This window comes from Salmo trutta, chromosome 13 (genome assembly GCF_901001165.1).
Source record: "Salmo trutta chromosome 13, fSalTru1.1, whole genome shotgun sequence".
In the NCBI taxonomy this organism is placed as follows: Eukaryota; Metazoa; Chordata; class Actinopteri; order Salmoniformes; family Salmonidae; genus Salmo; species Salmo trutta.
In genome coordinates this window covers 28,553,118-28,570,376 of record NC_042969.1, presented here as the reverse complement: position 1 = coordinate 28,570,376, position 17,259 = coordinate 28,553,118, and the positions used below count along the sequence as shown (strand labels likewise).

The 17,259-nt window shown below is 45.2% G+C and overlaps 1 protein-coding gene across 6 annotated transcripts in view; it reads right to left on the bottom strand.

Annotated features, from left to right (window-relative positions):
• The window catches only part of gria1a (glutamate receptor, ionotropic, AMPA 1a), a 160,802-nt gene that overhangs the window by 69,936 nt on the left and 73,607 nt on the right, over positions 1-17,259 (bottom strand). For all 6 annotated transcript variants that reach the window (XM_029771754.1, XM_029771751.1, XM_029771756.1 and 3 more), the window contains exon 6: positions 751-909. In XM_029771754.1, the coding sequence (XP_029627614.1) occupies positions 751-909 (159 nt within the window). The remainder of the gene's footprint in view (positions 1-750; positions 910-17,259) is intronic.

Sequence of the window (17,259 nt, the reverse complement as noted above, 5' to 3'; positions counted from 1 at the left end):
GTCTAACATGGAGTCCTGGGAGTGCCATCAGATGAAGATCATCAAAGGTTAGTGATTCATTTTAATGCTATTTCTGACTTTTGTGACACCTCTCCTGCTTTGGAAAATGGCTGTGTTTTTTTGTGGCTAGGCGCTGACCTTACATAATCGCATGGTGTGCTTTCACCGTAAAGCCTTTTTGAAATCGGACACTGTGGTTGGATTAACGAGAAGTTTATCTTGAAAATGGTGTATAATACTTGTATGTTTGAGGAATTTTAATTCTGAGATTTCTGTTGTTTGAATTTGGCGCCCTGCAATTTCACTGGCTGTAGGCCAGGTGTTCCGCTAGCGGAACCCCCTTCCCAGAAAGGTTAAGAACAAATTCTTATTTACAATGACAGCCTACCCCAGCCAAACCCTCCCCTAATGACGCTGGGCCAATTGTGCGCCACCCTATGGGACTCCTGATCACGGCCGGTTGTGATACAGCCCAGTATCGAACCAGGGTCTGTAGTGACGCCTCTATCACTACGATGCAGTGCTCCACTTGGGAGCCACATATCACGAGTTTAGGAAGCAGGACTTAAAATGCTGGAGGAAATTGGATATGGCAGCGAGGTGTCCGGAAAAGCGTGTCTGATTTCCGACTCGTACTCTCTGTCCCAACTGATGCCGGAACTTGTTAAGTTGGAGCATTGGAACATTGAGAGTTGCTACCCGTCTGTCTAGACAGAGTAGTGTGCATGTCTGTGCAGTGCAGTGCAGTACCTTCAGGCGTCTCTTGGGGATCTTGGCGTCTTTGTTTTCGAACTCCATCCACTGCTGAATGGTACGGCTGACGTTCTGCTCTGTGTAGTTGACCAGCTGGAAGCCTGTGATGTTCGCCCCACCTTTCCTCAGGTCCGTTAGGTCAATGTCCAGAAAACCCTGATAGGAAGAGGATGCAGAGAGGACAGACAGATAAACAAAGAGAGGATATAGAGACGGATGGACGGAAAGAAAGACAGACAGACAGACACACAGGACAGAGAGAAAAACACGTTACACATTTAGAGGAATCAATTACTTTCTCTAGTTTCATGTTTTTAGGATGAAATAAAGAAATATGAAGGCTACTTTTTTCAAGAGGAGATTTGAGTAAATATGTTTCCTACAGCTCACAATGTTGGATTTAAAACCATTGTGTAGGACTATAGAGGGATACAGAGATGACGGCCAGTTTGCTTCTGTTCATAGAATACCAACTACTTCAGTGGTCAAATAAATGACCTTGGGTGTTACGCTAATACTGCAGGGAGCTGAAATCGGAAGTTTAAAGAGAAATAACTCAGATATGAAATGTGAGAGATCAATATTCTGAGAGATAAAATCACAATCAGATCTGTGGTGCATAAGTTATTTGCTACAGCGAGAGTGTAAGAGAGAGACAGAGAAAAGGAGAGAGTGAGAAGTAGAGAGAGGAGAAAGAAGGAGAGCGAGAGAGGAGAGAGAGAGGAGAAAGAGAGGAGAGAGAGAGAGAAGAGAGAGAGAGAGAGGAGAGAGAGAAGCAGTGCAAGAGAAAGAGGGAGAATTGTATAATGAGAGTGTTCTGTATAAAGGCCAAAGCAGTGAAGTGGCTCTACATTGTAATTCCTGGTTTAAACTAAAACAGGAAGAGAATGACAGTATGCCAGGGTCAATCTCTTAATGAAAAAGGCAAATCCTTCAGAGCAAGCTATTATCCCAGCCCCAGCTTGAAAAGAAAGAAGTAACGATGGAGGAAAAGGTATTAAGTAGAGAATGAAAGGTTGAGGGAGAGGTCTAGGTTTAATCCCTGATAGAGTTGTGTTAATCCTGGACCCCCGTGCTGTGAAGTACAATAGAACCACTTCCCTGAAACCCTTCAACACTGTGGAACACAATAGAACCACCTCCCTGGAACCCTTCAACACTGTGGAACACAATAGAACCACCTCCCTGGAATCCTTCAACACTGTGGAACACAATATAACCACTTCCCTGAAACCCTTCAACACTGTGGAACACAATAGAACCACCTCCCTGGAACCCTTCAACACTGTGGAACACAATAGAACCACTTCCCTGGAACCCTTCAACACTGTGGAACACAATAGAACCACTTCCCTGGAACCCTTCAACACTGTGGAACACAATAGAACCACTGTCATTCTTCTGTGAGCTGCTCCTTGCTTAAACCAGCTGAGAGCTGAACACTCCTGCTGCCTGCCGATGATATTCAGTTGAAACTAGGCTGTGTGCTGCGCGCATGTCAATATACACTGCTCAAAAAAATAAAGGGAACACTAAAATAACACATCCTAGATCTGAATGAATGAAATAATCTTATTAAATACTTTTTTCTTTACATAGTTGAATGTGCTGACAACAAAATCACACAAAAATAATCAATGGAAATCCAATTTATCAACCCATGGAGGTCTGGATTTGGAGTCACACTCAAATTTAAAGTGGAAAACCACACTACAGGCTCATCCAACTTGATGTAATGTCCTTAAAACAAGTCAAAATTAGGCTCAGTAGTGTGTGTGGCCTCCACGTGCCTGTATGACCTCCCTACAACGCCTGGGCATGCTCCTGATGAGGTGGCGGATGGTCTCCTGAGGGATCTCCTCCCAGACCTGGACTAAAGCATCCGCCAACTCCTGGACAGTCTGTGGTGCAACGTGGCGTTGGTGGATGGAGCGAGACATGATGTCCCAGACGTGCTCAATTGGATTCAGGTCTGGGGAACGGGCGGGCCAGTCCATAGCATCAATGCCTTCCTCTTGCAGGAACTGCTGACACACTCCAGCCACATGAGGTCTAGCATTGTCTTGCATTAGGAGGAACCCAGGGCCAACCGCACCAGCATATGGTCTCACAAGGGGTCTGAGGATCTCATATCGGTACCTAATGGCAGTCAGGCTACCTCTGGCGAGCACATGGAGGGCTGTGCGGCCCCCCAAAGAAATGCCACCCCACACCATGACTGACCCACCGCCAAACCGGTCATGCTGGAGGATGTTGTAGGCAGCAGAATGTTCTCCACTGTACTAACCTGTCACACACTGAAGGCCTATAGGTTCACCACTGTACTAACCTGTCACACACTGAAGACCTATAGGTTCACCACTGTACTAACCTGTCACACACTGAAGACCTATAGGTTCACCACTGTACTAACCTGTCACACACTGAAGGCCTATAGGTTCACCACTGTACTAACCTGTCACACTGAAGGCCTATAGGATCACCACTGTACTAACCTGTCACACACTGAAGGTTTATAGGTTCACCACTGTACTAACCTGTCACACACTGAAGACCTATAGATTCACCACTGTACTAACCTGTCACACACTGAAGACCTATAGGTTCACCACTGTACTAACCTGTCACACACTGAAGACCTATAGGTTCACCACTGTACTAACCTGTCACACTGAAGGCCTATAGGTTCACCACTGTACTAACCTGTCACAGTGAAGGTATATAGGTTCACCACTGTACTAACCTGTCACACTGAAGACCTATAGGTTCACCACTGTACTAACCTGTCACACACTGAAGACCTATAGGATCACCACTGTACTAACCTGTCACACTGAAGACCTATAGGATCACCACTGTACTAACCTGTCACACACTGAAGACCTATAGATTCACCACTGTACTAACCTGTCACACTGATAGTTTATAGGTTCATCACTGTACTAACCTGTCACACACTGAAGGTCTATAGGTTCACCACTGTACTAACCTGTCACACTGAAGACCTATAGGATCATCCACTGTACTAACATGTCACACACTGAAGACCTATAGGTTCACCACTGTACTAACCTGTCACACACTGAAGGTTTATAGGTTCACCACTGTACTAACCTGTCACACACTGAAGGTCTATAGGTTCACCACTGTACTAACCTGTCACACTGAAGACCTATAGGATCATCCACTGTACTAACATGTCACACACTAAAGAGCTATAGGTTCACCACTGTACTAACCTGTCACACTGAAGACCTATAGGTTCACCACTGTACTAACCTGTCACACACTGAAGACCTATAGGTTCACCACTGTACTAACCTGTCACACACTGAAGGTTTATAGGTTCACCACTGTACTAACCTGTCACACTGAAGACCTATAGGTTCACCACTGTACTAACCTGTCACACACTGAAGGCCTATAGGTTCACCACTGTACTAACCTGTCACACACTGAAGGTCTATAGGTTCACCACTGTACTAACCTGTCACACTGAAGACCTATAGGATCACCACTGTACTAACCTGTCACACACTGAAGACCTATAGGTTCACCACTGTACTAACCTGTCACACACTGAAGACCTATAGGTTCACCACTGTATTAACCTGTCACACACTGAAGACCTATAGGTTCACCACTGTACTAACCTGTCACACACTGAAGGCCTATAGGTTCACCACTGTACTAACCTGTCACACACTGAAGGCCTATAGGTTCACCACTGTACTAACCTGTCACACACTGAAGGCCTATAGGTTCACCACTGTACTAACCTGTCACACACTGAATACCTATAGGATTACCACTGTACTAACGTGTCACACACTGAAGGTCTATAGGTTCACCACTGTACTAACCTGTCACACTGAAGACCTATAGGTTCACCACTGAACTAACCTGTCACACACTGAAGACCTATAGGATCACCACTGTACTAACCTGTCACACTGAAGGCCTATAGGATCACCACTGTACTAACCTGTCACACACTGAAGACCTATAGGTTCACCACTGTACTAACCTGTCACACTGAAGACCTATAGGTTCACCACTGTACTAACCTGTCACACACTGAATACCTATAGGATTACCACTGTACTAACGTGTCACACACTGAAGGTCTATAGGTTCACCACTGTACTAACCTGTCACACTGAAGGCCTATAGGTTCACCACTGTACTAACCTGTCACACACTGAAGGCCTATAGGTTCACCATTGTACTAACCTGTCACACACTGAAGAGCTATAGGTTCACCACTGTACTAACCTGTCACACTGAAGACCTATAGGTTCACCACTGTACTAACCTGTCACACACTGAAGACCTATAGGTTCACCACTGTACTAACCTGTCACACACTGAAGGTTTATAGGTTCACCACTGTACTAACCTGTCACAGTGAAGGTTTATAGGTTCACCACTGTACTAACCTGTCACACACTGAAGACCTATAGATTCACCACTGTACTAACCTGTCACACACTGAAGACCTATAGGTTCACCACTGTACTAACCTGTCACACACTGAAGACCTATAGGTTCACCACTGTACTAACCTGTCACACACTGAAGTCCTATAGGTTCACCACTGTACTAACCTGTCACACTGAAGGCCTATAGGTTCACCACTGTACTAACCTGTCACACACTGAAGACCTATAGGTTCACCACTGTACTAACCTGTCACACACTGAAGGTCTATAGGTTCACCACTGTACTAACCTGTCACAGTGAAGGTTTATAGGTTCACCACTGTACTAACCTGTCACAGTGAAGGCCTATAGGTTCACCACTGTACTAACCTGTCACACACTGAAGGTTTATAGGTTCACCACTGTACTAACCAGTCACAGTGAAGGTTTATAGGTTCACCACTGTACTAACCTGTCACACTGAAGACCTATAGGTTCACCACTGTACTAACCTGTCACACACTGAAGGTTTATAGGTTCACCACTGTACTAACATGTCACAGTGAAGGTTTATAGGTTCACCACTGTACTAACCTGTCACACTGAAGACCTATAGGATCACCACTGTACTAACCTGTCACACACTGAAGGCCTATAGGTTCACCACTGTACTAACCTGTCACACTGAAGGCCTATAGGTTCACCACTGTACTAACCTGTCACACACTGAAGGCCTATAGGTTCACCACTGTACTAACCTGTCACACACTGAAGACCTATAGGTTCACCACTGTACTAACCTGTCACACTGAAGGCCTATAGGTTCACCACTGTACTAACCTGTCACACTGAAGGCCTATAGGTTCACCACTGAACTAACCTGTCACACTGAAGACCTATAGGTTCACCACTGTACTAACCTGTCACACTGAAAACCTATAGGTTCACCACTGTACTAACCTGTCACACACTGAAGGTTTATAGGTTCACCACTGTACTAACCTGTCACACTGAAGGCCTATAGGTTCACCACTGTACTAACCTGTCACACTGAAAACCTATAGGTTCACCACTATACTAACCTGTCACACACTGAAGGTTTATAGGTTCACCACTGTACTAACCTGTCACACTGAAGGCCTATAGGTTCACCACTGTACTAACCTGTCACACTGAAAACCTATAGGTTCACCACTGTACTAACCTGTCACACACTGAAGACCTATAGGTTCACCACTATACTAACCTGTCACACACTGAAGACCTATAGGTTCACCACTATACTAACCTGTCACACACTGAAGACCTATAGGCTCACCACTGTACTAACCTGTCACACACTGAAGACCTATAGGTTCACCACTGTACTAACCTGTCACACACTGAAGACCTATAGGTTCACCACTATACTAACCTGTCACACACTGAATACCTATAGGTTCACCACTGTACTAACCTGTCACACTGAAGGCCTATAGGTTCACCACTGAACCTGTCACACACTGAAGACCTATAGGTTCACCGCTGTACTAACCTGTCTATAATAGCTATAAAGGCTGTTAAGATGTTAATGTTTAAAAAAGAAGTGTATATATTTGGCCTGGCAGAGTGGTTTTATGTGCTAACTGAATGTAAGCTGATAGTTATGAGTTTTTCACTCGGATGGTCTTGGCTGGTCTCGGGAAGGAATTACGAGTCCTCACTGTCTGATACCTAGTACAAATGTATCCGACACCGAGACAAGACCGAGACACTTAATATGTGGTCTTGAGAACTAAAACACTGCTCTGTGATACAGAATTACTGACTCTCTTCTGAGGTGTTACAGAATCTTACAAAGCAAAATTCATGGTTGTTTTTGAACTCCTCTCACTGTCAACTTATTTTCAGCAAACTTAACATGTGTAAATATTTGTACGAACATAACAAGATTGAACAACTGAGACATAAACTGAACAAGTTCCACAGACATGTGACTAACAGAAATTGAATAATGTGTCCCTGAACAAAGGGGGGGTCAAAATCAAAAGTAACAGTCGGGTGTGGCCACCAGCTGCATTAAGTACTGCAGTGCATCTGCTCCACATGTACTGCACCAGATTTGCCAGTTCTTGATGTGAGATGTTACCCCAGTCTTCCGCCAAGGCACCTGCAAGTTCCCGGACATTTCTGGGGGGATTGGCCCTAGCCCTCACACTCCGATCCAACAGGTCCCAGACGTGCTCAACAGGATTGAGATCCGGGCTCTTCGCTGGCCTTGGCAGAACACTGACATTTCTGTCTTGCAGGAAATCCCTCATAGAATGAGCAGTATAGCTGGTGGCATTGTCATGCTGGAGGGTCATGTCAGGATGAGCCTGTAGGAAGGGTACCACATGAGGGAGGAGGATGTCTCCCCTGTAACGCACAGCATTGAGATTGCCTGCAATGACAACAAGCTCAGTGCGATGTTTTTGTGACACACCGCCCCAGACCATGACGGACCCTCCACCTCCAGAGAGAGAGACAGAAAGAGACAAAAAGAGACAAAAAGAGAGACAGAAAGAAAGAGAGAGAGAAACAGAAAAAGACAGAAAGAGAAAGAAAGAGACAGAGAGAAACATGGTATCAAGGAGACGGACCCACTGTTTGCCCTCTAAGTTATAGAGAGCTGGAAGTCCCATCCACCAAACTACCAGGTGTGATACAGGGAAGAGACTCAGGGGGTATCCTAATTTGGAGAAGAGCAGACCTAATTCAATCTATTAAATTAGTCAAACTAGGAACATTTTACTTCTGGCTAGAAAATAATAAGGAAATGATCTCAACAGAGAAAAATGTCCTCATGTGTGCTACCTATATCCCCCCACTAGAATCCCCATACTTTAACGATGACAGCTTCTCCATCCTAGAGAGGGAGATCAACAATTTCCAGGGACATGTACATGTACTAGTCTGTGGCGACCAACATGCCAGAACTGGACAAGAACCTGACACCCTCAGCACACAAGGGGACAAATACCTACCTGGAGGTGACATCATTCCTTCCCCCATATGCCCCCTTAGACACAACTACGACAACATAACCAACAAAAATGCAGCTCTGTTGGATGCTGGGTATGTACATAGTCAATGTTAGGCTTCGAGGGGCCTCCTTTGGTAGGACAAACACCATATTGAGACTGCATGCAGAATTCTGCAAAAATATCCTCAGTGTACAACGTAAAACACCAAATAATGCATGCAGAGCAGAATTGGGCCGATACCCGCTAATGATCCAAATTCAAAAAAGAGACGTTAAATTCTACAACCACCTAAAAGGAAGCGATTCTCTTGGCAGTAACTGTAGACTACTTTATCACTGACCTGAACCCAAAGTCTCATAGAGCGTTCACAGTCAGTCCTCTGACATCAGATCACAGCAAAATCACACTACTAGAACAGAGCTATGCTCAATCATGAGGCATCAAAGGAAGGAACTGAATAATATTAAGAATTGCAATACATAGAAGGAAAGTAGTGTGGAAATCTACCAAAAAACTATTAGGCAAAAACAAATTAAGTCCCATCTAGACAACTTCCTGGACAAAATGTTTCACTGTAATAGTGAAAGTGTAAACTTAGCAATAGAAAACCTTAAGAGTATATTTGACATCTCAGCTTCCCTATAAAATCTTAAAATGTCAAGCAGATATCCTAAGAAAATGAACAACAATGACAAATGGTTTGATGAAGAATGCAAAAACCTAAGAAAGAAACTGAGAAACCGATCCAACCAAAAACATAGAGACCCAGAAAACATGAGCTTATGACTTCACTATGGTGAATCACTAAAACAATACAGAAATACACTACGGAAAAAGAAGGAACAGCATGTCAGAAATCAGCTCAATGTAATTGAAGAATCCATAGAATCTAACCACTTCTGGGAAAATTGGAACACACTAAACAAACAACAACACGAAGAATTATCTATCCAAAATAGAGATGCATGGATAAACCATTTCTCCATCTTTTTGGCCCTATAACAAAGAACAAACAGCAAAAACATATACATGATCAAATACAAATTTTAGAATAAACTATTAAAGGCTACCAGAACCCACTGGATTCTCCAATTACCTTGAATGAACTACAGGACAAAATACAAACCTTCCAACCCAAAAAGGCCTGTAGTGTTGATGGTATCCTCAATGAAATTATTAAATATACAGACTACAAATGCCAATTGGCTATACTTAAACTCTTTAACATCATCTTCAGCTCTGGCATCTTCCTCAATATTTGGAACCAAGGATTGATCACCCCAATCCACAAAAGTGGTGTCACGCCCTGACCAGGTGAACTCTGCTATTTTGGTCAGGGTGTGGCATTTCTATGCTTTATTTTCTATGTTTTTTATAGCCTTTCTTTGTGTTTTATTTCTATGTTGGGCTCGGGGTGATTTCCCAATCAGACAGCTGTCGCTTGTGAAGTCTGATTGGGAATCACATTTAAGTTCCTTTTCCCCCACGATGTTTGTGGGTTGTTGCCTCTGTTATTTGAGCACGTAACGTATTGGCAGTTTTTCCTTGATTTTGTGTACATGTTTAATTCTAGTGTGTTAAATAAACATGTATTCGCTCCCAGCTGCGTTTTGGTCCGCTTCCTCGTCTCCCGACGACAAACGTTACAGAACAACCCACCGAACCAGGACCAAGCAGCGGGAGGAAAAGGAGCGCGAGAGATGGGCTCGCGAGGGAAAGGAGTTCTGGACCTGGGAGATCATGTCGGGGAAAGGACCCTGGTGGACGGATTCCCAGGTCGAGGAGGAAAAGCCAGCCGGTAGACGGAGTCGCAGGCGGCGGTCGAGGAGGCCCGGAAAACAGCCCCAAGAAAATTTTGGGGGGGGGCTAATGGGGTGGTCCGGAAGGGCAGAGGAAGAGCCCAGACCACTGCTCTCGTGGGGGATGACGGCGGAGGAAGAGAAGGAGATGAGGCGTTTGATTGAGGACCTGCAGAGGGAAGATCTGGAGGAGGAGCCATGGTATGCGGAGTTGCGCGCTGTGTCGCCAGTGCGCCCGCACAGCCCGGTGCGTCCGGTGGACATGCCCAGCACATGCCGTGCTAGGATGGGCATCCAGCCAGGACGAGTGGCTAAACCGGCTCCACGCTTCAGGTCACCAGTACGTGTTCACAGTCCTGTCTGGCCCGTTCCTGTTCCCCGCACCAAGCCCACGGTGCGTGTACCCAGTCCTGTCCGGCCCGTCCCTGCTCCCCGCAACAAGCCATGGTATGCAGAGTTGCGCGCTGTGTCGCCAGTGCGCCCGCACAGCCCAGTGCGTCCGGTGGACATGCCCAGCACATGCCGTGCTAGGATGGGCATCCAGCCAGGACGAGTGGCTAAACCGGCTCCACGCTTCAGGTCACCAGTACGTGTTCACAGTCCGGTCCGGCCCGTCCCTGCTCCCCGCACCAAGTCAGTGGTGCATGTCCCCAGTCCTGTCCGGCCCGTCCCTGCTCCCCGCACCAGGTTAGTGGTGCGTGTCCCCAGTCCTGTCCGGCCCGTCCCTGCTCCCCGCACCAAGTTAGTGGTGCGTGTCCCCAGCCCGGCCCGTCCCTGCTCCCCGCACCAGGTTAGTGGTGCGTGTCCCCAGTCCTGTCCGGCCCGTCCCTGCTCCCCGCACCAGGTTAGTGGTGCGTGTCCCCAGTCCTGTCCGGCCCATCCCTGTTCCCCGCACCAAGCCAACGGTGCGTGTCCACAGTCCTGTCCGGCCCGTCCCTGTTCCCCGCACCAAGCCCACGGTGCGTGTCCACAGTCCTGTCCGGCCCGTCCCTGTTCCCCGCACCAAGCCCACGGTGCGTGTCCACAGTCCTGTCCGGCCCGTTCCTGTTCCCCGCACCAAGCCCACGGTGCGTGTCCACAGTCCGGCACGGCCCGTGTCTGGTCCACCGGTGCCCAATCCTGTTCCGGTCGACGGCTCCGCTCCGGAGCCGGAGCATGCCGCTCCACAGTGGTCCAGTCCGGGCCAGAGGGGTAGGGCTAGGGTGGAGGCAGGGGGAGAAACACGCCCGGGGCCAGAGCCTCCACCGAGGGTGAGGCGCCCACCCGGGTCCCCCCCCTAATAGACTTTAGTTTGGTGCGCCGGGAGTACGCTCCGTTGGAGGGGGGGTACTGTCACGCCCTGACCAGGTGAACTCTGCTATTTTGGTCAGGGTGTGGCATTTCTATGCTTTATTTTCTATGTTTTGGTTATAGCCTTTCTTTGTGTTTTATTTCTATGTTGGGCTCGGGGGTGATTTCCCAATCAGACAGCTGTCGCTTGTGAAGTCTGATTGGGAATCACATTTAAGTTCCTTTTCCCCCACGATGTTTGTGGGTTGTTGCCTCTGTTATTTGAGCACGTAACGTATTGGCAGTTTTTCCTTGATTTTGTGTACATGTTTAATTCTAGTGTGTTAAATAAACATGTATTCGCTCCCAGCTGCGTTTTGGTCCGCTTCCTCGTCTCCCGACGACAAACGTTACAAGTGGAGACAAATTTGACCCCAATAACTAACGTGGGATATGCGTCAACAGCAACCTTGGGAAAATCCTCTGCATTATCATTAACAGCAGACTTGTACATTTCCTCAGTGAAAACAATGTACTGAGCAAATGTCAAATTGGCTTTTTACCAAATTACCGTACGACAGACCATGTATTCACCCTACACACCCTAATTGACAAACACACAAACCAAAACAAAGGCAAAGTCTTCTCATGCTTTGTTGATTTCAAAAAAGCTTTTGACTCAATTTGGCATGAGAGTCTGCTATACAAATTGATGGAAAGCGGTGTTGTGGGAAAAACATACAACATTATAAGATCCATGTACACAAACAAGTGTGTGGTTAAAACTGGCAAAAAACACACACAGTTCTTCCCACAGTGCCGTGGGCTGGGACAGGGATGCAGCTTACGCCCCACGCTCTTCAACATATATATCACAAATTCAAATTCCATCTAGAGCACCCAAAAAACTCGACATACCTCGGCCTAAACATCAGCGCCACAGGTAACTTCCACAAAGCTGTGAACGAGCTGAGAGAAAAGGCAAGAAGGGCCTTCTATGCCATCAAAAGGAACATACAATTCGACATACCAATTAGGATCTTGCTAAAAATACTTTGATCAGTTATAGAACAAATTGCCCTTTATGGTTGTGAGGTCTGGTGTCCGTCCAAGAACTCACAGAATGGGACAAACACCATATTGAGACACTGCATGCAGAATTCTGCAAAAATATCCTCCGTGTACAACGTAAAACACCAAATAATACATGCAGAGCAGAATTAGGCCGAAACCCGCTAATTATCAAAATCCAGAAAAGAGACATTAAATTCTACAACCACCTAAAAAGAAGCGATTCCCAAACCTTCCATAACAAAGCCTTCACCTACAGAGAGATGAACCTGGAGAAGAGCCCCCTAAGCAAGCTGGTCCTGGGGCTCTGTTCACAAACACAAACCGACCCCACAGAGCCCCATGACAGCAACACAGTTAGACCCAACCAAATCATGAGAAAACTAAAAAATAATAACACATTGGAAATAATTAACAAAAAACAGAGCAAACTAGAATGCTTTTTGGCTCTAAACAGAGAGTACACAGTGGCAGAATACCTGACCACTGTGACTGACCCAAACTTAAGGAAAGCTTTGACTATGTACAGACTCAGTGAGCATAGCCTTGCTATTGAGAAAGGCTGCCATAGGCAGACCTGCCTCTCAAGAGAAGACAGGCTATGTGCACACTGCCCACAAAATGAGGTGGAAACTGAGCTGCACTTCCTAACCTCCTGCCCAATGTATGACCATATTAGAGAGACATATTTTCCCACAGCAGCAAGATTTGTGACCTGTTGCCACAAGAAAAGGGCAACCAGTGAAGAACAAACAGCATTGTAAATACAACCCATGTCTATGTTTATTTATCTTCCCTTTTGTCTTTATTCTTTTGGAACTTTTGTGAGAAATGTTTACTGTTTAATTTTTATTGTTTATTTCACTTTTGTTTGTTAATTACTTCACCGGCTTTGGCAATGTAAACATATGTTTCCCATGCCAATAAAGACCTTAAATTGAATTGAAATTGAATTGAGAGAGAGACAGAGAGAGAGGGGTGGGAAGAGAAAGAAAGGACAGAGCGATGGGTGAGGGAGAAAGAAGGCAGAGAGAGGGGGGAGAGAGAGTAGAGAGAAACAGAAGGAGAGAGACAGAAGGCAGATTCAAGCCCACAGCAGGTAATCTGTCTGCATGGTGAATCAGACCCAGGCAGAAGCAGTCACACACACAGAGACAGAAAGACTGATGTACAGACAGAAGCAGTCACACAGACACAGAAAGACTGATGTACAGCAGGAGACAGAAAAAGTGAACTCTAGCCTCAGATCTTTGTGATTGGTAGTGGAAGTGGTGCTGTCGACTGCTCTGACCTTCAGCCTCCGACTGTGACTGTCTGTCAAGTAGAAGTTCCAGAACCACAGGCAACCCTTATTATATTGATCCCTGCCTGCCCTCTTCGATGAAACTTTCTGTGGTCTGCTATTCTTAACGCCATCAACCAGAACTGTATTCTCTTTCCCTCCTCTTCCTTTCTCTCCCCCTTCTCTCCTTCTTATGCCTAATGGGCCTGCTCCCTCCACTCCCTACACCCCACTCATCTCTCTCTCCACCCTCCTCACATCCCTTCTCCCTCTCATCTCTTCTCCCCTTCTGCCTCTCCTCTCCCTTTTCCTCCCTCTTTCCTCCTCTGTCCTCTCTCCTCCCCTCCTTCTCCCTGAAGTACACCAGGTGTCCATATGTCTCAGTTGAATGTTCAGAGGAGAGAGTGAAGGAGAGAGAAGAGAAGTGTGTATTTTTCTGCTCCATTTGTTAGCTAATGCAGTGCACTGAACTGAGCAGGTTACTATAGAAACCACTCCTCACAGACACGGAGTGGAAACATTTGATTATAGACCTCCTAGACACACACAGAAAGACTAAGAGATGGAGACACACACACAGAGACAGCCACATACACTCAAATCAAATCAAAGTTTATTTGTCACGTGTGCCTGTCACAGGGGTCGTAAAATGGAGACCAAGACGCAGCGTGGATAGTACTCATTTTAAGACTTTTTAATGAACACACTTGACAAAATAACAAACAACCAACACAGTCCCGTCAGGTACACTAGACTAGAACGGAAAACAACTACCCACAACCCCAAAGGAAAAACAGGCTGCCTAAGTATGGCTTCCAATCAGAGACAACGAAAGACACCTGCCTCTGATTGGAAACCATACCCGGCCGAACATGAAAACCAACACATAGAAAATGATAACTAGAACAAACCCACATAGAAACAGAAAACCCAAAATACCTACAAAACAACCCCCCTGCCACACCCTGACCACTCTACTATGGCAAATGACCTCTTTCACTGGTCAGGACGTGACAGCGCCGAATACAACAGGTGTACACCTTACAGTGAAATGCTGACTTACAGGCTCTAACCAATAGTGCAAAAAAGGTATTAGGTGAACAATGGGTAAGTAAATAAAACAACAGTAAAAAGACAGGCTATATACAGTAGCGAGGCTATAAAAGTAGTGAGGCTACATAAAGACACCGGTTAGTCAGGCTGATTGAGGTAGTATGTACAGGTAGATATGGTTAAAGTGACTATGCATATATGATGAACAGAGTAGCAGTAGCGTAAAAGATGCTTGTTTGCATCTCATAGATGCAAACAAGCAGGCACAGACACACACACACACACACACACGTAAATACGACAGCTGCACTAAGGTAGGACACAGAAAAGTAATTTTAATAGAGCCATTATGGAGAACGCAGGCAGTTTGCGTACTAGACTTTATAGCTTTATCATGTACACTTCAATCTAACAAACTGACCAGATGAGAGGGATATTGAGAGAATCATAAAGTCCCAGCAGTGAGCCAGCATATTATTGTTGTTATTACCATTACATATTACGGTGTCCCAAATGGCACCCTATTCCCTATCTAATGCGCTATAAAGGGAAACGTAGTGCAGTATAAAAGGAATATGGTGCCATTTGGGACACAGCACATGCTTTCGGTTGATACCAATGTTCTGCTGTATTTAGTGTCCATGCATGCGGAGGTTGTATGAGCGGTGCCCTTAGACGACCATAGCAGACAAACACAGCTAATGCACATTACCCTGCACACATTTACTCACTGACCCTCTACTGTCTGTCTGTCTCTCAGTGGCCTTCGGCTGAGAGTGTGTGTGTGTGTGTTCTGCAGCATTTCAACACAGTCACAGTCAGTCAATCAAGGCAGGGGTTGGCATTCCTCTTCGCAGAAGGCTCTACCAGCAGCAGGTTATTAGTGGCAGTATGAATGGTCTGACTCGGTACAGAGACATCTATTCAGAGAGTGTGTAGAGGGTTATTTCAATGGCCATAAAAAGAACAGTCCTAGAGTTAGTCACTGTAGAGAGAAGGAACATGTTTTCACAAAATATCACGTTTTTTTTCTGTTGTAATCCTTCAGACAAATCTGAAATGGATTTGGTGCATGTCATGCATTTCTCCAGTTGAATGTAGGGTGTCAAATCACAACGCATCTTTTGACCAATGGGTAAAATCATATATTCATTGTATACTTCTATTATTATCCGTTCAAAAGTTATTGGAGTGCTTACCCTTGTAGGATGGCCAAGAGTAGGGAGACTAAATCAATGGAGGCCAGAAAAGAAGAAAAAAAGTGGTCTGAAGTTAGGAAAATAGCATTGAGTCAGCTAGGCTGACTGGCCAATTGACAGGCTCACCGTTGAACTCATCATCTGTCTTCTCCAATCAGGAGGACATCAAACAATAACCAGGTAAGATAGATATCAATTTTGAGACATGACATATTTTAGGATACACTTTTCATATTAATGCGAAATTCCTGTTATTTTCTACGATTTCTCCAAAAAACAAGCGTATCGCTTGTGAAATGTCAACGGAGATGTCACGCCCTGACCTGAGAGAGACAATTTATTTCTCTATTTTCTTAGGTCAGGGTGTGGGGTGGGCATTCTATGTTTTGTATTTCTTTGTTTTGAGCCGAGTATGGTTCCTAATCAGAGGCAGCTGTCTATCGTTGTTTCTGATTGGGAACCATACTTAGGCAGCCTTTTTCCCACCTGTGTTTTGTGGGTAGTTGTTTTCTGTTTTGTATTCGTTACCTGACGGAACTGTTTGGCTTTTCGTTTTTGTTTCTTTGTTCTAGTGTTTTGTTGTTTAATAAATATAATGAACACTTACCACGCTGCGCTTTGGTCCCCTCTCTACGACAGCCGTAACAGGAGCACTGAGCTTTTCATTTTCAAAGCCTTTTAATTTTAATTCAGCTAATTTATCATTTTGTCAATTCTTCAAAAAGTTACTGTGAGAAGCGGCACCGCTCAGTCAACAGAGCTACGTTCCGAAATATTTTTATTTCGATAGAATGTTAATGATATGTCAGAGAAAGACCTCACTGAACCATTCAGAATATGAAGAATCATACTTGTCTTGGTAAAATTGATTTATTCATCACCAAAGCACGTTTCCACCCACTTGGGGCAGGGTGGATACCATCTTGTATGTCTTATTGTACTATCAACACTTTGGGATGTATCACACATATTACACAGGACAACATCTGTAGAATCCACATAGAGAGATAAGGCAGAGATAGAAATAGAGACAAAGAGTCGCACACAAAAAACTAGACATACCTCGGCCACAGGTAACTTCCACAAAGCTGTGAACGATCTGAGAGACAAGGCAAGAAGGGCCTTCTATGCCATCAAAAAGAACATAAAATTTGACATACCAATTGGGATCTGGCTAAAAATACTTTAATCAGTTATAGAACACATTGCCCTTTATGGTTGTGAGGTCTGGAGTCCGCTAACCAACCAAGAACTCACAAAATAAGACAAATACTAAATTGTGTCTCTGCATGCAGAATTCTGCTAAAATATCCCGTGCACAATGTAAAACACCAAATAATGCATGCAGAGCAGAATTAGGCCGAAATCCGGTAATTATCAACATCCAGAAAAGAAACGTTCAATTCT